Source organism: Heterocephalus glaber, unplaced genomic scaffold (assembly GCF_053883595.1).
Source record: "Heterocephalus glaber isolate CG9 unplaced genomic scaffold, H.glaber_assembly_v1.0 deba00001689, whole genome shotgun sequence".
Lineage (NCBI taxonomy): Eukaryota > Metazoa > Chordata > Mammalia > Rodentia > Bathyergidae > Heterocephalus > Heterocephalus glaber.
The window spans coordinates 15,173,161-15,195,275 of record NW_028258414.1 but is presented as its reverse complement, the minus strand read 5'-3'; the positions used below and the strand labels follow the sequence as shown (position 1 = coordinate 15,195,275).

General features: G+C 55.1%; 1 protein-coding gene across 3 annotated transcripts in view; it reads right to left on the bottom strand.

The window, feature by feature from the left end:
• Positions 1-9,997: 9,997 nt before the first annotated feature.
• Positions 9,998-22,115, bottom strand: part of Arid3b (AT-rich interaction domain 3B) — a 53,787-nt gene continuing 41,669 nt past the window's right edge. The window contains exons 5-9 of one of the 3 annotated variants that reach the window (XM_004855464.3): positions 16,810-16,993; positions 15,460-15,740; positions 15,051-15,356; positions 13,979-14,077; positions 9,998-12,304 (exon numbers count right to left, since the gene is read on the bottom strand). In XM_004855464.3, coding sequence (XP_004855521.1) covers positions 12,123-12,304; positions 13,979-14,077; positions 15,051-15,356; positions 15,460-15,740; positions 16,810-16,993 — 1,052 coding nt within the window. In that variant the 3' untranslated portion in view covers positions 9,998-12,122. The remainder of the gene's footprint in view (positions 12,305-13,978; positions 14,078-15,050; positions 15,357-15,459; positions 15,741-16,809; positions 16,994-22,115) is intronic. The other 2 variants (XM_004855465.3, XM_021236913.2) reach the window with 2 other exon arrangements.

Sequence of the window (22,115 nt, the reverse complement as noted above, 5' to 3'; positions counted from 1 at the left end):
GGCCAGGCGGCAACCAGGAGCGCCCAAAGGCGGAGACGTCGGGTTGTTTGGAGGCGTCCTTTGGGCGCGTCCCCGCCAGGGGCCTCCGCGGTACGCGCGCCTAATTGCCCCACGCCACTCGGGAGCTCCTCCAGGCCCCTCCCTCAGCCTGGCTCTGGGAACCTAGGGCTCTCAGCTCCGCAGGGTGCCGCCACCGAGGTCTGGGACCTGGGCTATGCCTTTGACGTCCCCAGCCCCCGGAGGTCGGGGTCTGACGGCGTGGCCGGAGGGGTGCTCAGTGGCCCAGATCTCCATCAGTGGCATCGTCCCTACAACTTGGACGACAGAGGCCGCTAAACGCACTCTCAAGCGGATCCCTGGTTCTTGTCCAAGCAAACATACCGCCCCCAGTAGAGATATTCGGAAGCCGCCTGCCGCTCCCGCTCTAGGTAGTGACCCAAGATCCTAGATCCTGCCTTCTTCAGGGCCTGTCTCAGGAGCCAGAATTTTTTTTTTTGTACCGAGTATCGAACTCAGGACCTTGAGCTTGTGAGGCAGGCGCAGTGCCACTGAGCTAAATCCCCAGCCCAGGAGCCAGAAATTTTTGAAAAGTTCAGGAGACTTGAGATGTTGCTCTGCTTGGGGCCCAGGGGTGAGGCCACAGTGGCAGGATTTGCTATGCCCGGACAGGTGGGAGGACCCTGGTGTCTCCTCTCCCTGCCACACAGGGTTGCTTGCCATTTCCATGGAGGCAGGAAACCGGGGACACCAGCAGTTTAGGGAGACTCCTCAGAGATTCCTGTCTCAGCCTTGGTCCCTGTTGCAGCTCTCGGATGGGGTAAGTTAGGCTTCCCACTTCGGGAACCCAACATTCCCTGCTGCTTTAATTGAAGCAGAACTGGAGCACTTGCCTAGCGTCTCTCGTCTCAAACCATGCAGCCTGGAGGCCTTCTCGCTGGAGTCTACTATTAGACTTCATTCCTTTATCAGTCTGGGTAACTTTTCCCACTCCCTCCTTCCTCCCTCATACTTGCAGGCTGGCTTCACACCCATGCTCTTCCCAATCCTCATCGCTGTGCCCAAGTCCTCTCTTGGCTAAGGTCTTCCTTGTGGCTCAAGGGCACCAGGCAGATGCCCTGCGTTGCATCCACCTGAACCCCACAGCTCTCCTGACCCTCTTCTCTCCCATCTGTCCCTGGGCTCTTGGGCCCTGCTGCTCTGGTCCCCTCCTAACCCTGCCACCTCAGCAGTCTGTCTGCCACATCCTGCTTTGCCCTCTCTGGGGACAGGCAACTCACCTTGGAGCCTTGGCCCCAGAGGCCCTGGAAGGCCTTCTTGGGCTCCTCAAAAGGAAGTTAGTCTCCCTTGTCTGTGCTCCTACATCTTTGTGGTGTCCTCCTCTGCCTCCACACAGCTAGAATTCTGGCCTGTGCCCACCCCTGCTGCCTCACTTCCTGACCCCACCCCACAGACCATGAGCCCCTAGAGCCAAGCCAGGCACCCCTTCCCTGGAGAGCTCCCCTATCAGAGACCCTGGAGGAGGGTTCCAGTCTACTCAGTGCTAAGATGCAAGATAAGAATAAAAACATAGAGACAGAGATACAGGGAGCCAGGATGACCAATGCTTGTGCAAACAAGGCTGAACAAGCAAAGGCCCTGAACACCCAGAGCTGCTGATTTTTATTGGTGACATCATAGTTAGATTGAGTTAAAGGAGCTATGTGGAGGAACTATGTGGAGTTGCTATGGACACGTTGCTGATGCAGGCAAGGCTTGTAAAGGAAAAGAAAGCATTCTTGAATTAGGAACAGAACAAACTATAGGTTGTGGTTAATAATTAACCTTGTCTTTTTAAAGAAGGTTTTAACTCTGGGAATGGAATTTGGGTGAGCTACTCTGACCTCAGCACATAGGCTTTGGCCAAACTCTATTCTCAAAACAAGCCAATTGTGGGATTAACTCTTTACTGCCTGTTTTGGGCATAATCAATAAGGCAGTTCCCCACACCCTTACTTGTACCACAGAAGATTGTGTAGACAGGATGGAGTTGTGAGTGCAGTGGCAGGTTGTGTGGGGGGTAGGAGCAGGGCTGGTCCTTGTGGTCCACTTTAGAGTGGCCTTGGGCATTTGATGACACACAGGGAAAACTTGATCAGGAGGTGCTGCAGATCCCTGGGCCTGGAGTTGAGACAAAACTGTGCAGGGATGCATGGGCCGGTGGGTGGTGATCCCATCCTGATGGGGAAGGGCTGGGTGGGTCCTGCCTGACATGCATGGGCAAGTCAGGTGGGGGTGTAGAGGCTGCTCAGATAGCCCAGTGTTTGATGCCCAGAACAGTCATGTCGTGGCCTCCAACACTGCCCTGCCCTTTCCAGGTTCCTATACCAGGATAAGGAGAATTATGTATGGGGGAAGGTGGACTCTGATTCCCGGTGGTGGGGGCAATCCCAGGTCCTCTCTAGATCCTTGCATGGCATGGGCCCTCCAGAGCATCTGTCCCCTCCCAAGCCGGCTGCCTGAGAGAATCGGACAGGGTTGTAGTTAGTGAGCAGCAGCTGCCACAGTCATGTCCCCAGCATATGGGAGCTGTTGGGAAGGATATTGTTCAGTGGGGCTGAGGCTGGCTGGGGTTTGCTAGAGGCCTGAATCCTGGAGGAAGCACTTTGGGTCAGGCTGAGGTGGCTAGGGTGAAGTGCACACTCAGCACCAGGACCCAGCTGTCCTTGGCATTTCTGGCCACTGGACATTGGGTTGTCTGGCAGAGAACAGGAGGCAGCAGATCAAGCCAGCTGGCCATCTGCAGGCAGTGCTGGGGACCCTGGTGGAGCAGACCTGGGTGCTGCAGAGGTGGGCATCCAGCTGAGGTTCAGCCAGGTCCCATGTGAGCTGCTGTCCCTGCAGCAGGAAGTAAGGCCCCTGTCATCTCCCCTCATCTCCCTTGCCTTATTGTAGCCCCAAGGTCCCCTGAACTAGCAGGGTCTCCCTATCAGGATGACAGCACCACCATGCTCAAGGTCAGTGCCCACACCTGGTATCATATCCTCAGGAGGCTCATTAGGGTCGTGGGCATCTAAAGGAGGAAGAGGGATGCCATAATGAGCAGAGTTGTCTTTGGCTGGTAGCTCTGGAGCTGTGTGGCAGATCTGAGAGGCACAGCTGGAGGCGAAGGGAAATGGAGGGAAGAGCTTCTGTAGAAGCCCAGTCACCTGGGGAAAGTGGCAGTCCCTGGAGAAAGAGGAGGGGGCAGTGCACGAGGAGGCTTCTTGGGGATATCACCAGTATCCCTGTGCCCTGTGAGGACATAGGCAGGACCACCCTGTGACACCCATACCTTTAGTGGCTTGGATCTGAGCCTGATAATGCTCTGGGGTCCACTGTGCCCTGCCACGCCCAGTCCACACCCTTTCCCCAAGATCCCTGCTCTAACCACACCCTAGGCTCTGAAGTCAGCAGCAGCTGCAGGAAGAGGTGGTGTCAGGCCAGCTGTGGAAGGAACATCTGGAGCATATAGTGGCAGATAAAAGCTGTAGTTGCAGGTTCTTGTACACAGCCAGGGCTCAGACTGCTGGGTGCCTGCCAGTTTATCAGAGGCTGCAGACCTGGGTGGCCCTGGCTGTTAAGGTGGGGGACTGGCCTTCACAGCCTCCTCCGGGGCTCTGTCCATCCTCAGGGGCCCCTCCAGAAATTTTGGAAGACCCTGTGACCATCTAGCCAACTCCTCTCCTGGTCAGGTGGAGAAACTGAGGGTAGGGAAGAGCTCACTGGGGGCCTGCCAGGACTGCCCTAGTGTGGCTGGCACTGAAGATACCCAGAGGGTCCCTGGACCAGGCCTGCAGATCTGCTCACAGCTGAGGTGGGATGGGGCCCACTGAGAGCCCTGCCCAGGCTCAGGACACGGCTTTCCTGAGGAAGAAGTTGCTGCGGTCACCAGGTGGTTCCCGGCAGCTAGCAGGGCAGCCCCACAGGAGTGCCAGGCAGTGAGTGAGCCAGGCTATGCCCACCTGTGCCTGGGGACAGAGACAAGGGAGCCTGAGGCTGGGTGAAGGGTGCGAGGGACACGGTGGAAAAGAAGGACCAGGAGAGACTGCTTGGAGTAGGGCCTCCCCACAGGTACCTGCCCCAGTACCGTCCCCATGACAGTCACAGAACTGGCACCCACCAGTGGATGCTTCAGCCACTACTCAGATATCCCTGCTTATGCAGGGATAGGTAGTGACATGGCCCTGTGGGCAGCAGCTGGGCTGACCCATCACAGCTGGGTGAGGGGGACCGGCCCAGAGCCCCAAACCCTGTGTCTCAGCCAGAACTCAGTTCCTCCCCTGGGTGTCAGTGCTCCTGGCTGTCACATTCTGCCTCTTTCATGAGGGCATAAGTCCTGTCCCTTCCACTCCTGGCTGAGCCCCCTACTACTGCCAGCCCAGAGGTGGCAGGGGAGGAAGGGTGGGTGAGGCATCCTGAGCTGCTGGGCTCCAGCAGGTGCTGGGAAGGGTTGTTCCTAGGACATGGTGGTCCTGGGTGCCCAAGGGCCATGAGGGAGGCCTCCCTGCCCACCCTCTTCCCAGGTAACTCATAGGGAGGATGTCTAGCTTGGAAGGAAATCACTGAAAAGGGCTAGGGTCGAGGTCTGGGATCCATGCTGTGCCCAGACTGCCATTTCACCAGCATACTCCAGAAACTTATGGAGGAGGCACTGTAGACTCCAGAGACAGTGGGCCCAGCCTTCTTGGCTGGGTGCTCTCTGTCACCCTCCTTTCCCTTCCTATTCCCTGGCTTTCTTCCTACAGGACAATTAGTCTCTTCTTCCCAGGATGCCCTAGCTTTATCCTATACTTCCTTCCCTTTTCTGCCTCCTGGGCTGGAGAGTTAGCTCAGTGGTTCCGCCACCTGCCTAGAAAGTGCAAGGTCCTGAGTTCGATCCCCAGAACGCAAAAAAAAAAAAAAAATCCCTTTTCTGCCTCTTTTCCTCATGCTCTACCATTCTCTCTCATTCATTCACTCAGCACGCACTTATTGAACACCTACTACACACCTGGCCCTCTTCCTGCACAGGAGAATCAAGGTCAGACCAGCCTACTCCTTGTCCCTAAAGCATATGGCTCGGGGCATGCAGTCATGAGGTGTCATGGAGTGGGCAGTTATACTTAATGTGCCCGATGAGGGGAGAGGCATCATGGGAGCTGAATGGGGCAGGGGGCAACAGATAGCAAAGTCCTTCCCCAGGAGGATTTCTGAGCCTCTCTGACCCTCACAGTGGAGAAGGAAGGTAGATAGGGCATTTCAGGGGGTGGGGGAAATAGCATATACAAAGGCAGGGAGAGGAGGCAGGTCAGAAATGGCATCGACAAGGGGTACTGTGACATGTGGAATGGGCTCGGGTGTCCCAGGGTGTGTCCACCCGATTTCCATGGCAGCCTGGAAACTCTTCTTCCCAATAAGCTCTTTGTTTAGTTCCCTGAGCAAATGTACATGTGCACAAGAGACACAGACGTGTACTGGTTCTAGACACATGCACACTCCAAGAAGTGCACAGAGACACATGGAGAGGAACACACGAGGCACCTGGGAGCCTCAGCTTGGGATCCGATCAGCAAGGCTTCGTTTGTCAGGGCTTACTAAGCCCTGACACAGTGGGGTGTGATGAGCAGCTGTGATGGTGGCCAGTATGACGCATCCATGGCTGGGGACAGTGTGGGCTTGCGTTTGCTGTTCTGCTGACAGGCTCCTTACCCTTGAGTCCCTGCGGGGAGGAACTCATGGGTCTTTGCTGTGTTCTGGGGACCTTTGGGAAAAGGTTGGGAGTGTTCCTTAGGAAGCACCAAGGCCTTGGGCACCAGGACTGGAGCCTCCAGCCACCTTGAAACGCCTGAAAGTTGCATTTGAGGACCCTTCAAGAAGTGGAAGGAGTGACCCCTGTGCCTCCATGCCCTCATCAGCTAGGGCCTCTGCTCAGTCTCCCCCTGCTTGGGCACCTGTGTGTCCCTCAGTACCCCAGCCCTGGCACCACAGAGGAGTATCAAGGATAGCTGGGAGCCTGAGGACCTACTGGGCAAGGTGGTGGTTGTGGTCCAGAGCACGCAGGGACAGTCATAGCCCTGCTCTGCAGTCAGGGCCTCCCTGCAGAAACCTTCCCCTGCCCCATGTCTGCCATGGGGCCCAAGATGCCTGGGATTGCTGAGGTCCCAGATTCTCTGTGGAGCTGGGCACGGGTAGCCAGGAGGCGCAGGATCCTTGTGGAGCTTGGCTGGCCCAGTGCTAGCACAGTGGCCTTGGTCTTCCTGGCCAAGGTCTCATATTCTGGGCTTTGAACATTTTAAAATCAATGCTTATTCGCTGTGCCTCAGGTAACACTACACTGTTTCACACAGGAGACGGCCCAGAGTAGGTGGTCATTTGCCTTAGGTCACACAGCCAAACAGCAGCTAAGCCCCTGTCCCCTATCTGCCCATAAAGGTGGCTGATCACGCCACACTGCCTGTTCTGAGCTGGGGGCACTGCCATCCTCCTTGGCTATAGCAAGGTCTATTTGAGGTCACCTGGTCACACATCTTCTCCTCTCCCCACAGCTATGAATATGCTCTCCTGCAGAGCTTGGTCAGGCAGGCCCTGGCCCCTGGAACTGCAGCTCTGTCATAGCCCCATCCCTCCCACTCCTGATGGAGGCAGTGATGTGCTTGGAGGAGGTGGCCTGCAACACTGTTCCTTCCCCACTGGGTTTTCCAAGCTCTACCCCAGCCTAGCAAGCTGGCTCCTGAGCTGGGTGCTGAGCCAGTGAGGCCCGTAGGGCCCTCCTGAATCCTGGGACCCAGAGCCAGAGTAGTCCCTCTAGGGCTGAAGGCTGGATGCATAAAACCTGGGAACTTCCAGCTACCCTATTCCTCACTACATAGAGCTAGGTTTCAGTGAAGCAAAAGGAGCTGACTATCCCAGGGCAGACCAGAGTCCCTGCATAGGGAGGATATCAAGCTGACCTTCAAGGTGGCCTTTGGAGAGGATACCTTCTATGGTATCCTAGGTTCTGGATCTTCCTATGGCCCGCATGAGGGTGACCCTGTCTTGGGCTGTGGTGCAGCTCCATGGTGAGAGCTTGCCTGGGACACCTGAGCCAGAGTTCCACCCCAGCACTGCAAAAAAACCAACCCCAAACCCACCAGAGACTGAGACAATAAATCCTTCTCTTCTACCTACCTGCCTGCCTGCTGGATACTTACTTGGTCAAGGGTCTTCAGGAGCAAACACCCCCAGTGCCACTCTGTCTTCATTAACTTTGTCAGTGGGACAAAATAACCTGGCACCTGTGATTTGAAGTTTAGTTTGCTCATGGTTTCAGAGGATTCAGCCGATGGCCGACTGGCTCCAGTACAGCATTATTCCTGGATGGTGGAAAGAGCCTGGCAGAAGACAGCTGCACACCCCAAGGTGGCCAGAAAGCAGTGAACCAAGGAACTGGGAACAATACATCCTTCCAGGTCATGCCGCCAGCAGCCCACTTCTGCCCAGACCACACCTCCAAATGTGACACTTTGGGGGGACAGTTTGGACCTAAACCGTAACACACTCCCAACTAGAGCCTGTCCTGTTGCCCCTCAGGCCCCGCCTCACCTGGTGAGGGGAGCCAGCCCTCTCCACCACCTTGGCCTTATTTTTTCTTGGTGTGGGTCTGGTGTGTTTTCGATCCTGCCCCTCAGCCTCCCAAGTTCAAGATTGCAGGTGTGCACCCACACCTGGCTCCCTTTGTCCTTGTCTCTCTGTAGCCCCGTGGCTGCTAGGGCTTGTACCTCACTGTCTCCAAGCTCAGCAGCCCTCACACCCTCCCTGCTCTGGCTCCTGCTTGAGGATCCCTTCTCTCCTTGCCTCTTTCAGAAGCCCCTTCCTCAGGCACCATGTCCCCTCCCTTTTCAGCAGGGTTCCACAGACTTTCCCTGCATTAGAGGCATAGCTTTCCTAAGGGTCCTCATTTCCACTGGCTCTGGGGAGCACACTGAGGGAGGGTGGTCACTGGGTATGGCCAGGAAAGCATTCCTTGCAGCTGCTAAGGGCTCTCTGGGGGAACCTTGGCAACATGGCACAGCAGAGACTGGGTACAGACACCCCTGGGCCTGCCCCATATTGGGGAGAGGCTAAAGAGCATTTTGGAGCCTGACCTCAGCTATACCATTACTAGATCTGTGACCTCAAGTACATTTCTGTTCCTCAGTTTCATGTGTAAAATGAGCAGGTAGCTCATGGGATAGCATCAAGTGAGGCACTGGGCCTGGGTGTCCCTGCCTGGGGATTTGGGACCTCAGGTTGCTGCTCAACCTCTCTGTGCCCATTTTCCCATCTGCAGAAGGGGAAAATGGCCCCACCTTACAAACAGGCAGAGGATGAAATGCACCAACCTGTGTAGAGAGCCGAGTGCATAAGTGTGCATGGACCCCTCCTGCCCAATGTCCAGGGAGCAAACCCAGTGGTACAGTCCCAGGCCCTGAGGCCTGTGCACACTCAGTGCAGTGAGTCCTGTTGGCGTGTCCTGGTCAGGCACCAAATGACACTGGAGGTGGTACCACTCTGATGTGTGCAAGGGGATCCTGGGCATCTCCCAGGTCACCAGTGAGGTGGAACTGCATAGTTCCTCTTGTGAAAATCACCTGTTTGTGAATTTGTTCCCACTCCATAGCCTTCCTTTTGCTTTTGTCTTAGTAACTAAGCATTAAAAAACCACCCCAATCCTTAAAGGGCCTTGCTCAGTAGCTGCCCCCAGCCTGGCCCCCCAATGGCCCTGTGCACCTCCCCCCATATCAAGGTCCTGGAGTACGTCACCTCTCTGCACCCCAGCGTGGCCCACTCACCATCCATGTGACACTGGTAGCTGGAAGTGTCATACCCATGACTGGGTGCCAGAAAAGTACTAAAATGTTGGCTATTTCTTTCAAAAGATTCTCAAGATCAGAAAGCAGCAGCTCAGGACTGTCCTGATGTCACCTTTCTTTCTAGCACTTCCAATGGCAGAGAAAGAGGTCTCTGCCAGATCGCCACAGAGGGTGGCACAGACAGGTGCACACACATTGTCCCAGCACCAGGGCTTCACCTTTGCACACTTCAAGCCATCCCCAGGACGTGTGTCCAGGCAGAGGGACTGAGCAATCTGGGTCTGGCCCAAGTCCTCCAGGGGTGTCTGTCCCATGGTCCACATACAGCATGGCACCAGGCTCCAGGTCATCCTTTTAAAAGAGCCTGAGCCTTCACCTGAGTTAAAACACATCTTCTGAGGCTCAGAAGGGGGGACTCAAGTCCCTCAGCCTGGGTCCATTCTGGTGCCAGCTGTGCTTTCCCCAAACCTCACCTCCACCCTTGGCCTTCAGCACTGCCCACAGATGCTGCTGCTTCACACAGACCAGACCTGCTCTTCCAGCTGAAACAATGCCACCTCTGAAGCCACCCAGAGATGGCTGCTGAGCTGCCCCAGCTTCCCTGCCCACAGCAGCCTACTTTTAAAGAGTCCAGATTATGTAGGATCCTAAAGAACCAGTCTGTAGCTGAGAATGATGGTCCACACCTGTAATCCCAGTGCTCTGGGAGGCCGAGGCAGGAGGATCTCAAGTTTTAGCCCAGATTGGGCAATTTAGCAAGACCCTGTCTCAAACTAAAACATGAAGGCAGGGGTTACAGTTCACTTCTAAAGCCTTGGGTTTAATTCCCAGTACTGCAAAACAAACAAACAAAATACCCAAAGTCTTTGTCCTGACACTATGCCTTCTCCGTATCTGGCCCAGCAGGTGCTCAGCTGGGGCTTACTGAGCCAAGAAGATGTCTTAGGGCCTGGGCCTGTCATGACACCGATGTGACTCACTAGAGTCGGTCTCGATGACCAACTCGCCATGCCAAGCACCTTGCCACCAGCAGATAAGCTAAGCGAGTGCTCTGGGGAGGACAGGAGGTGGTCAGGGAAGCCCAGGGATGAGGAGCAGCCACTTGGCCCCGTCACCCTGAAGGCCCCTGCACAGTGGAGGAGTCAGCAAAGCAACTGAGGCCTGCCATGTGAAGAGGTAGAGGTTTATTGAAATATAAACATTCAGAACATGTAAGAAAAGAACCACACCATATACAGACACTTGCTGTGAGAACGTCTGAGGTATGTACTTACTGCCTAGGCTACCTGTGTGCTACCACACTGCTGTTGGAGTACAAAGAAGGACAGGGGACAGAGCACCCTTAGACACTCTGCTCAGGCCGGGCCTGGCCTGGGACGCTGAGGGACGCTGAGGGAGAGGCTGGGCACATGGCTGGGGAAGAAGGGGAGGGTCCGTGACGCACATCCCTGCGTCCTCTGGGTGGGAGAGTCCATCCTTCATGACCAAACCCTGAGAAAGACACTCTGGCCAAGTGTCTGACACACTCCAGAGGGAGGTGGGGCAGCTTTAGCCACTGGGCCTCTGCACTGGCACCAGAACCTCGACCCTTCCCTACCACAGCCTACCTGTGCTGGGAGGGCAAGGCTTCTGCAGGCAGAGGAGGGCAGCCTGCAGTGGACGGGTGGGCGGGCTGTGTGTGAACATGCGTGTGTGCATGCACAGGCATGCAGAGGGCCAGGGCAGGGAGGAGGCGCAGGCCAGCAGAGGGGCTGGCTGGGCTGAGGTATGTCTGTGCATGAGCTTCTGGTTTCCCTTTCTCTTCCTGGACAGGACTGAGTGGGGCCCAAGCCCAGGAGTCACAGTGGCGGCGTTCTGAACACTGTAGGTGCCTGGCAGAAGTGGCCTGTGCAAGTGGCACCCTGTCTACCGGCAGGGGTAGCCTGCACCAGCCCTGGCATCTCCCATTCCCACTCCCTGGTGGTGGGCTCTGGGAGGCAGCATGGCCCATGGCATGCATGGCAGGGCAGGGGCAGTGGCATGGTCAGGGACATCCTGGGACTGGTATCGTTTCTGGCCCTGCAGGCAAGTGCAGGCCTCTCCACCCCACCCTACCGCCTCGGGGATCCCTGAGTCACCCCACCTGCTCCCTCCTTCCAGGGGGCATGGGCAGGACCAAGGGGCTGGCCACCAACCGCACCTGGCTGGGGTGATTCGCTCTTTTTTCTTATTTCTTTGGTGCTATAACAACAGCAACAACAAAAATTTAAAAATAAAATACGAAAGTCAGCAAAACATATATAAAAAAGATTTCAGAGATGCAAATACTTCCTGAAGAATCAAACATCAACAATTACAAATCTGAGGTATTTCAGTGACCTGATATCAGCACATCTGGGGCTGGTGGGGCAGAGATGGCCCCAAGATACTGTGACAGGGCAGGAACAAGGGAACTATGGTGGGAGAGTAGCCAACAAGGGCAACTGGAGAGCCTGAGGGTTAAGGGAGGGTTGCATGGGGTCCTGTGAAGTGGGTACCAGGGCCCAGGCAGCCCAAGCCCTCCTCCATCCTGGCAGATGCCCAGAGGCCTGGGCCTGAAGCTTGCCCTCATGTACTCTCTTAGGTGTCCCCCACTAGAGGGGGACATGGGGGCCTAAGGTCTGATGGCACATTTGGATTTGAGGGACCCAGGCTATGGAAACCAAAACCAGACAGGAGGTTTGAGAGGGTGGGGCCCATGCTCAGGAGCTGAGAGCCATGAAGGCAGGAGCTTGGCCCCAGCAGCCCACATAGGATTTAAAAATGAGGGGGGCTTGGGGCCAGGGCTTTAGCTCAGTGGTTTCGCCCCCTGCTGCGCAAGCGCAAGGACCTGAGTTCGATCCCCGGTACCAAAAAAAAAAAAAAATGAGGGGGGCTAGACAGAGGATGAGACGAGTGACCCTGGGGTAACGGCAGAAAGCAGAGGAAGGGAAATAAATTAAGGGGGAAGGAAGTGGAGGCATCCAGCCCTGTGTCGGCTTACAGATTGTCGATACACTGTGCCCCGGGGTGGGAGGTGGGCGGGGACCCTGGAGGAAGGGGGAGCCCAGACCCCTGCCCAGGCCTCCAGGATGATCCCTGATTGGACAACGCTGCCCTGTCCTGCCCCTCCCACCTCTCCCCGCCCCCCAGAGGACAGTAGGACCTGAATGGAGCCTGGAGAGATGGACACACCCAGTCCCTGAACATCGGGCTCCGTGAGATGAGGTAAATTCTTCGCGGCAGCTTCTGCCACTCCTGGCTGGAGGGCAGGGCAGGGGCAGCTAGGTGCTGCCGTCAGAGGGACCAGCTGGTAGAGGGCTCCGCACTGGGGGTGCCCCGGGACGAGGTAGGACTCTGTGAGCAGTGAGAGCCACCGCTGCTGCTGCTGCTGCCGCCGCCAGAACTGCTGCCAACCACACTCTGGGCAGTGGGGCCTGTGATGAGGTGGACCACGGGCTTCTGGGCAAACAGCACACCTAGGGCAATAGATGCGGCTCCGTCACCAACAAGTGCCCACTACAGGCCTCCCTAGTGGCCCTTGCACCTGGCACCATGCTGGATGCAGATAGAGGCCCTCGTGCTCTTCTGGGCTGCCGAGGGCACAAACAAGATGTGGTAAATGCCTGAGACCACTGTGGCAGGGTGCTGTAGGAGCATGGAGGGGTCCTAGGGGCAGGGAGGGTGCTCAAAAGCTGGAAAGAGGAAACAGCTGAGGGAAGGAGGTCCCAGGGAGCCGGAGACCAGATCACAGCAGAAAGGGCAACCAGGGAGTATCAGTGACCAGGGCCACAGCAGATGGGGCTAGAAAGGTAAGTGGGAAGCAGGGCAGCATGACAGGGCCTTGGTACTATTTGGGAAGCCTAATGCTACCCACAGCGGTCAAGGAGGCCCTTAGGCTCTGAGCGGGAGCAGACTCCTGAGATCTGAGCTTCTGTATGCTCTGGGGCAAGAGGAGCATGGGTGATAGAGGAGGGGAGGCTGCAGGGCAGGACTGACAGAGGCAGAGGTGGTGGAAGGGAGCTCTGGACACGCCGGGCTGGGGTGCTCTCAAGACCTTCACCCTAACCCCTGGGAAAGAGCATGGGGTGCAGGGACAACAGCAGGTGGAATAGGCAACTGGCTCCCTTCTCTTCAGGGGTGTAGGAAGCTTGAGCTCCTGACCCTCCCACTCTTGAGAGGGAAGAAGTTGTATCCTCTTCTCCTGGAGAGAAGAGAAGGCACAAAGGTCTGGTCCCCAGCTCCTATTTCCTGCTCTCCCTAGGACCTAAATCCCAGCCCCTAGGCTCCCAACCCACAGCTCCCCAAGGGAGCATGAGCCACTAGGCCTTATGTTCTCTAGGAGCTCCCGGGCCAGGTAAAGTCCTCTGAATGTGGCATGCAGACCCAGGCACTGGCAGATGTCCCTGTGGCAGTTGTCGCAGCAGAGATCCAGAATGTGAAGGGGACCTCAGGAAGCCTGCAGGGTGGTGCTGGATGGGGTGCAACCTCCAGAACAGAAGATTTAAATGAACAGGCGCAGGCCTGGGGAAACGCATTTCCAAGGAAGGTATGGCCGCACGGCTTCACACCCCTACACTGGCCGCCTCCCCAGCTGGTGACAATCAACACCTTCAGAAAAACAGGCAGGCGATACCCTGGCCAGACCTATGGTCACCAGTCACCCAGGGGTGCTTGACAAGATTCAGACAGGTTATCCCCACCCGCATCCCTAACCAGTGAAATGGCAGGAGAAAAGGAATGCTGTTTCTGTGAGTACTGAGTCAAACACCTTGGAAAGACTTGGTCAAGGTGCTAAATCAACTAACCAAACAGGCTGATCCAGCAGCACTCAGATTCTGCTGCTGGGGTCTCAGTCCTTAGTCCTCTTTCAAGCCAGGAAATGACAGATAATGCACTATGAGTGCTTTGCAGTCAGAAAGGAGACCTGTGCATGGCACACTCTGACTTACAGTACAACGTCTAAGGGTATGGATGTAGCACTGATTAGGAATCCTCACATTGATCAAAATGGTTAGAGGAAGGGTTTCTATCAACCCAGAGGGGACCTGTCATCCTGCTAACAGTCTGGAAGGAAGTATCCTGGTTGCATTTGGACATGAGGGTGATGGGAGGGCCAGCAAGGGATGGCACAGTGACCAGCTGGGGCCTACCTGCATAGGTGGTGCCGTCGATGTCCACAGACATGTTAATGCTTCCAATGCTGCTTGGGGTCAGGTTCAGCGCAGCAGCTGAGGCCTCTCCTCTGTCTTCTGCTAGGGCAGGGAGAAACTGGCCAGGTCAGGATTCCCACTGTCCTCCGGTGCTGTTAGAGAGCACCCACATGACTGCCTTCTGAGCTCATGGGCTGGCAGAGACTAAGGTCACCAAATCCCCAATGCCCTCTTCTCCCAGCGAGCAGGCTGGCCTAGCCCAACCGCAGGCACCAGCGTGGTTTACCTGGCTCACAAACCCTAACCAGGCCCACCACACATCAGCCCGGAAGCCAGACAGCAACAGGGCCAGTTCTGACCCTGGGGACTCACCCTATGCTATTGCCCCTTAATGGTGAGTCCCATAGAGAGGGGGCTTTTGACCCCAGCACCTGGCCCTCCATCAGGCTCTGCCTTTTTACAATGGAGAGCTAAGACTTCTTTCAGTTGAGCAGCCTTTCTCTTAGCCTGGTATTGTGCAGGGCCAGGACACCTGTCCTCTCCCTGATTGGGCAAGTGGGGCTGAAAGTGGCTGCTCCCTTCACACCTGCCTCCTTCATCATCACTTGCTCACCTTGGCAAGAATGGCAAAGGGCAGGTGTGTGAGGGGGAAGCATAGGAGGAACAAAGGAAACGTAGTGTGTGTGGTTTGTGAAGACAAGTGGGCACTCGAAAAATGTGGAGGGGAAGGGAAAAGATATCAGTTATGCTGCCAAATGTGTTTCCTACAGCCTTATGTTCCCAAGGGGCCCTGGCACCTTGCTGGGCCTCAGGATGACAGGCTGTCACCTTCCTGAACCCGACCACTGTGTCCTGTGCTGGCCTGTATCCAATAAGGAACCACAGGGCAGCCAAGCCCTTTGGTTTAGACGGATCAAAAGGTCACTGGGGAGGGAGCATAGCCTCCTCCACCCCTAGCTCCTCGAAGAGAACAGGGTGTGGCCTGAGGCAGCCTCTGGTGTCGTCTCCCTCTGCCCCCACATCCTAGCAGCCCGAGAACCCACGTGGCTCTCTCAGGGTCAGGAGTGCGCACCTTGCCCACTCCACCCCAGGAGTGGAGCTGAGGTTGCAGCGGCACACGCACCCCTGCCGTTGATGCGGATCTTCACAGGCAGCTGCCGTGCCATGCTGAAAAGGTTACGCTGGAAGGCCTGCTGTACCAGGCGCTGCTCCTCCTCCGACAGCCTTGCTGCCTTCTTCTCCGCTGGCTCCCCTGACTCTAGACGCTCCCGCAGCTGTTCCAATGCGGCCACCCGACTCCCTGTCTGTGGCCCTGCCAGAGCTACGGGCACAGCCAGGCGATTTGGCACGGGCACTGTGGTTGTGGGGACCCCGTCACCTGCAAAGGAACTGGAGCTGGCCCACACTCACCCCTGCCACCCACAGCCCCATCTCAGACACAGGGACACAGGGTTTTCCCTTCTCCCCAAGGTCCTGCTGACCTTTCCTGAGAGTGGCTGCTGGGGACAGCCGAGGGCCACTGGCACTGGTGCCACTGCTGGAACCAAGCCCCAGGACTGGGAAGCGGATCTTGGGTGGTGAGAGAAGAGCAGGGGGCCCAGCAGCAGCAGCAGTGGCAGCAGTGGGTGAGTAGCCGAAGAGGGAGGAGCTGTAGCTGGGCCGCCTGCCCTCCCTGCGGTTGCCGTCGATGGCAGCCTGCAGCTCAGCAGGGGAGCTCAGGGCCTTCTTCTCACACTCATAGGCATAGAGATACTTCATGTACCTGCAGGGAAGGAAGAAGCAAGGAGAACCACCCAAACCAGGGGCATAGACTGCCCAGGCTTGGCAATGGTCTCTGGGAGCAGCCTCTATCAGACAAAGAATAGGGTGCCTGGTGTACTTGCAAAGTCTGGGGCCACTGGACGCACTGCCCAGGATCCTCCTACTCCTATCCACCTGCAACATGGCTCAAATCGTAGGCACTATTCATTAAGGGAAATGAGTAACATCTCAGCAATATTTGTACATTTACTTTGGTGCTTTGAGGGATATGAGGCCCAAGCCTTCCTGTCTTCTTGATCTCCTCACTGTGTGTTAGGCTGGTCTGAAGGGAACAATCCTCTCCACTGTGCACAAGACCTAGGAGTTCTGTCTTTTGTGGCCTATGTTCCAAGAAGCAAGTCTCTCTGGAGAAGCTTGCTACTCTGCTTACAGCTGTCTCCAACTTCTACTGGAAAAGTTCTACTAAATAAAACCCTTCTCCATTGAATAAGGCCATGCCACACTATCTGACTGATATGTCAACTGTTCATCCCTGTGTTTCAAAAGAAGAAACTTGTCTCTGGCTCTCATTCTCCACTACTCCTCTTGGTTTAGGGCAGCAACCTCATGGGGAATGAGTGCAGGCTGGGTGTCAGGTGGGATGGCTGCCTGGGGTAGTGTTCCTTGGGAGCAACACCAGAGAGCGTGTGGATTTGAGATAGGAGCCTAGGACCCCAGGTTTGAATCTCAGGTTGACCACTTAGGGGCTGGGATGGCCTTGGACAAATTATTTAATCTCAGAGAATTAGTTTTGGTAATCTGAAAAATGGTGCAATGTCTCTTCCAGGATAGACTGTGAGGCTTAGGGAAAACAGAAAGGTAAAGAACCAGTCCACAAGAGACACCAGGTCAAGAGTAACTCTATTACCTGGTCTAGCAAAGCAGTCATCTCTTGAGTTTCCCACTGGCTCAGGAATTCACTCCTCTGGCTTACTGTACAATGGAATTTCCTTCCTTCCTCCCTGCCTCGGGGCTAAATCATCCCCTTTCCCCAGCTTCTCTGGCTTCCTTCCCCAGCCCTGGCCACTCACTGGGTCCTGAGGGTGAAGGCGGCGCTGGTGATGGAAGTGGGCAGGTTCAGGCCTTTGGTGATCTCCCTCCAGATCTTCTTGTTGATGATCTCCACCAGGCCTCCTTTCTCTGTCACCAGCTTGTACAGCATGTACAGGTCCAGGATCTGCTTGGCCATGATGGGGATCCGGTTGATGGGGGTTCCTGTGATTGTCCAATAAGAAGGGGAGGGGAATGTAAGACTTCCGGGTACGCTTACCATTACTTGCAATGGAAAATGGTATTCATGCATCTACTTAGAAGTGGGATTTGACTCAAGCTCCCCAGGCCTGGAAACTACCTGACTAGAATCAGTTCTCTAGGTCAAGGGAGACAGGGTTAACTCCCACGTTTTGTGACCTCAGGCAAGAGATTTAGCCTTTCTGGATCTGTTTTCCTATCTGGTAAATACAATGCCAGATGAGATGAATTCCAAGTGTTTTGTGTTTTTTGCTGGCAGTACATGTTGGGATTTTTTCCATGATTTGGCAACTTCCACTCCTCTGGGAAGCCTTCCTTGCCTCCCTGGTCTGGGAGCTCCCAACTGCCATCCATATACAGCGTGTGCCTTCATCTGTGGCCTGCCTTCTCCTCTCCTGCTGCAGGACAAAGACTCGACTCCCTTCCCTCCTGTGTGCCTCACCATGTCGATGGAGCTACTGGACACACAGGTCTCAGGGGAAGGTAGAGCCACTCAACAATTCTCTTCCCACTATCACCCACCCCCTCCCTGGCCCCAGAAAAGGGTGGGTCAGAGCAGCTTCTGCCTACTGGTCCCAAGGGGAAGTGAGAGGAGCCAGGGACTTGATTAGGAAACCTGGCACCAGGCAGGAAGAGCTACTAATGAGCACCAAGGGACGCTGGGAGGGCGGGGCCAGGTCCTTTCACGGTGGCTGGGATGCTCGTCAGGAGGCGTGATGGATGACTGTCATTTGGCAGCCCCAGGATTAATGATCTGGAGGTCAGAGGGGAGAATTCCACAGGGAAGGGTCACCGTCCAGGGCAGGGCATGAGACTTGTTGCCTTCTGATGGTCAGCTCCTTTTACTGTACACAGGCTGCTGCTCCTACCCTTCCTCCCCTCCCTTCCCCCACCATGCTGAGGTCCCACTGAGCTGCCTGGCGGTGTTGAGCCTGTTTGGTTTGCGGTCCTCCTGTTTTCTCTCCTCTAACGCAGGCATTTTCTTCCCTACCCAGAATTGCCTGCCTGCCCCGCTCTCTCTTACAGGACTATTCGGTTACAGAAGGAAGCAAAAGGCAGCCTATGTACATAGACATGTGGGGTGCTATGGTAGGACAGTGCCTCTTTTCTAAGATGGGGAGGGAACCAACATGCTTGGAGACCTTTTTCTTGACCAGCCAGTGGACCTTACTCTGACCACAGAGAAAAGCCTGAGGTGGTGGGCTTGGCCAATGGCAGGCAGGGATGGTGGCGCACCACTTCTTTTCAAAGGCCTGTGTGCCTGACACATGCCCTGCTGCAGTGACCCCACACTTTCCGTGGCATCACTTAGAGGGCTGGGAGGACATGCCAAGGTCCCCTCACACAGGCCACTACCTGACTTCTCCAGCATCTACATACATGTGCTGTTCACCTCTGAGTTGGATGTCCACACTGACCTCACCTTCATTCCTGTTCCTTCTCCCATCACCTTCATTGTCTCCAGAGACACCAATGAGCAGCGGCTCTGCTTGTCTTTTACCACCCAATCCCAGGCTGTTAAGGCTCCACTGATTCTTCCTGGAGGCTTCTCTTGAGGGTAATGTTCTTGCTGGGTCACCACCCAGGCCCAGGCCCTTTCTGGTTACTGGTTTACCATTAGACTGTAGTGGCCTCTAGCCACACGCTTGCCTCACATACCACTGCCAGTCTTATTAAAATGCTGCTTCAACCACAACACCCACTTCCTTGTTTAAAAACCTCCAATGACACTCACTGATCACCAGCACATCCAGTCACATGACCCAGGTCTGCCATGCTGTTCACCATGCATGAAACACTCAAACATATCCCACCAACTCCTATCACTGCCTTCTCACCAACCCCTCCCGCCACGCTCACTTTGCCTCTGTGACCCAGCCGCTGTTTGGGCTGGAAACCACCTGCCTCCACTTGAGCCCCCCACCCTCCTTCCATGTCCACTCTCCCTCAAGGGAGAACTCTCCAACTACCCCAGTTTCTTCCCTCTCAGAAGTTCTAGGACTCTCCAACAAATGCAGGAAATAATTCCTCTCTAAATGTTTCTTGTATGTCTGTGTGGCAACCCAGGAGGATGGTCAGCTCTGTGAAGCCAGGTCTGCCCTTTATCAGCCTCCAATATTATGGTGGCTAATATTAATGGGCCTCCCATGCAGACTAAAAATCATGCTGCTCAGAGTGAGAGAACTGGCTCCAAGGGAGCTCACCTGGGAACATTCCCCACAGCACCCATGCTTGTGGAGACCTGTTCTGAGTATCTATACTGACAGCCCTGACCAGAAGTCACTTCCCCTCTCAGGTTCTAATGGGTCACAATCACCATTAAACAGCCGGGGGAGGTGAGGCCCAGAGTGTTTCAGCTGTTTGCTTCCAAGTCCCACAGCAAGAGAACCAGCAACAGAACAGATGGGTTTAGGATTTTGAGAAAGTCAAGGAACCAGGACTCCATACAGCAGGGCCTCAAGGAAGGGAAACCAGGTGGCTGAGTGTAAGCGCCTAGGGCATCTATGGCACAGCAAGGCTTGCCCAACTGAGCAAGTGCAGTCCTTAAGAAGGTCACCCTGGACAGCCAGATAACACATGGGTTCAGAACTGCATCTCTGAGCAGCTTTCAGACTACACTGTTTCCTGCTGATTTCCTCAGGGGCGGTAAATCTTTAGACACAGACAACAGGTTTCACTTCTGGAAACAGTCGTCATTCATCCAGAGGCAGACAGCAAACAGGATGGAGGGGCAGGCTGCATATACTGGGTTGTACCAAAGATGCAGGGTGGACATAAACCATAGATTTCCAGAGTGGCTCACATGGCCTAGGAAGGAGCTCCTTAGAGAGGATCATATGTCCATCTCGAGAAGTCACTACACTAACTATCCAGCCATTTCAGATAGCAGCTTTGAAGGGCAACACGGTTACCAATGCAGAAATTTCATTATAAGTCAAAGTCTCCACAGCCACAGTGATTCAGGAGCTTGAGAAATGCCTAGGGAAGGGAAGCAAGGGTGAGCATAGGACCTGAGGAGGCAAGAGGGGACCTAAGGCTGTCAGTAGCAGCTAGCAGTTGCTAGTGGCTGTCAGCTGGCCTGTCTCCAGCACCTGAGGGAGACAGAGAGAGCAGTCACTCCTGGAAACTCCCAGAGGAGCCGGGTACACAGGAAGGTTGGTGGCATCCTGGGTGCTCCACAGCCCTGCTTTCCCATACCCCACAGTGTACCCTCCCTGCATAGGGCCCCTCTATCGGGCACCCTGGCTCTGGAGACTAAGTAAATAAGGAGATCAGTGCTGCACCCTGCAGCTGACCCTCTGTTAAAGGGTTAGAGCGGCTCATTGTTGAAGACAGCTGAGGCTGTCCCAAGTGTAGCTTTAGGTGAGCATGTGTACCTATCTGGATGACGCAGACACAAACACCTGCTCTGGCTTCAATTCTGACAAATGAGAAAGACAACTGGATCTTGGGCAGTTAGCTTTGTGCTGGTGGCCCCGGCAGCCATCTCCCCTGTCCAAAAATACATACTACTGGGGGGTGGATGTGGGGGACCAACACTTCTTGCCTCAGTTTTCTCATCAGTGAAATGAGAAATTTGCACTAGATGACTGAGTTCTCAAGTCTTAAGGGCCTATGAATAAAAAATCAAAACAAAAATTTATAATTGTAATTATTCCCAAAGGGAGAATGACTTGGCTTATGGAGCTTGTCTGAATTAAGGGCTCTTGTAATGAGCAATTTGGGATCTTTTCCAGGGAAGGGACCCCTAACATACTTAAGACAAGGTCAGTGAAGCTCAAGTCCACAACCAATGGTTCCTCCTAGCCCTTCAGAGAAGAGATGGGGACTCCATCTGCTCTCTGGGCTGGACCACAACCTGCTCTGGGAGGCTCTTCACCCACAGTGGCAAGCCTGTGCCCACAATCAATGCAAAAGCAGCCTGCAGACACCCACTGGAGAGAGCTGTGTGGGTCACTCGTGTGGCCCTGCAGGAGGCCATATCTCCACCCTGACATGCCTAGGGGGCACCTGGTGGGGAAGCCTGCAGACTGTCAGTCACTGCTATGAAAGCAGGAGCTAGGATTGAGGGTAATTAATCATGTTCTCCCTGACAGGAACCCAGGGCCTTATCTGCACCCCAAGAAATGCCGCTAGTCTCCAGTTCCCTGCTCAATAAAGGAGTCTGACAGTTGCAACAAAGAGGCCCCTTATCAGATTTCAGCCAGGGAGCCTGAAGTAGCCCGGGGAACGGAAGTCAAAGGCTTTTATAAGGGCCAGGGACCCAGCAAGGCCTCTAGGACTCTGGGCTTTAACCCCTGTTGGTGGGCATGGGCACTCCCAGGCCAGCGCTGCCCTCAGGAGCTTCCAATGCAGATACAGCTGAACACCAGCTGCTTCCTGGCACCCTGCCTTCCTGCCTCCCACTCAGATAATACAGCTATAGTTGGGTATAGGGATGAAGGCAAGAGAAGAGGGGGCTGCCTCTGGCTCGAGACAAAGCTGGGAGGTGGCAAGAGTTCTGAAGGGCAAGCTACTTCCTTTCCATTGCAGAGAATGGGCATGTTGCAGGGAAGGCCAGGAGCAATTAGGGGCAGGGCCCCAGACAGCTCATGAAGGGTGCCTTCCTGCCTACTGGTCAGGGGTGAGGGCCTGGGACCCAGGGTGTGGCCCTGCCAGGCACCCTCACTGCTTTTTTCCTGACTTTGAAAAAGGTGATTAATCATGTTCATACCCTGACTGTCAAGAGAGCTGAACAGGGAGCCTAGGAGAGTTCAGGCTCACGTTACGCAGGAAGGCTGGCCAGCCCGCTGACCACTCTGCCGATTCATTTTTATCCTGCTCTGGTCCTGCTCCCCAGAAACAAGCAGGAAAATGACTGGTGATGTCTCCCCTGCTTTGTTTGTGTAAACACCTCCCACTGGGTGTTCAGCAGTTTGCACCACAGCCTGAATTTGGACTGTTCTGCAAGGCAGCATGGGGAGGACATGCTTAAGGCGATACTTATGCCTTCTACCTCCAAATCCCACCCAGTAGGTCTAACTCACCCAGTTAAGTGTACAATAGCGTACAATGGATCTGTGCTGCCATCTACACCATGTGACCA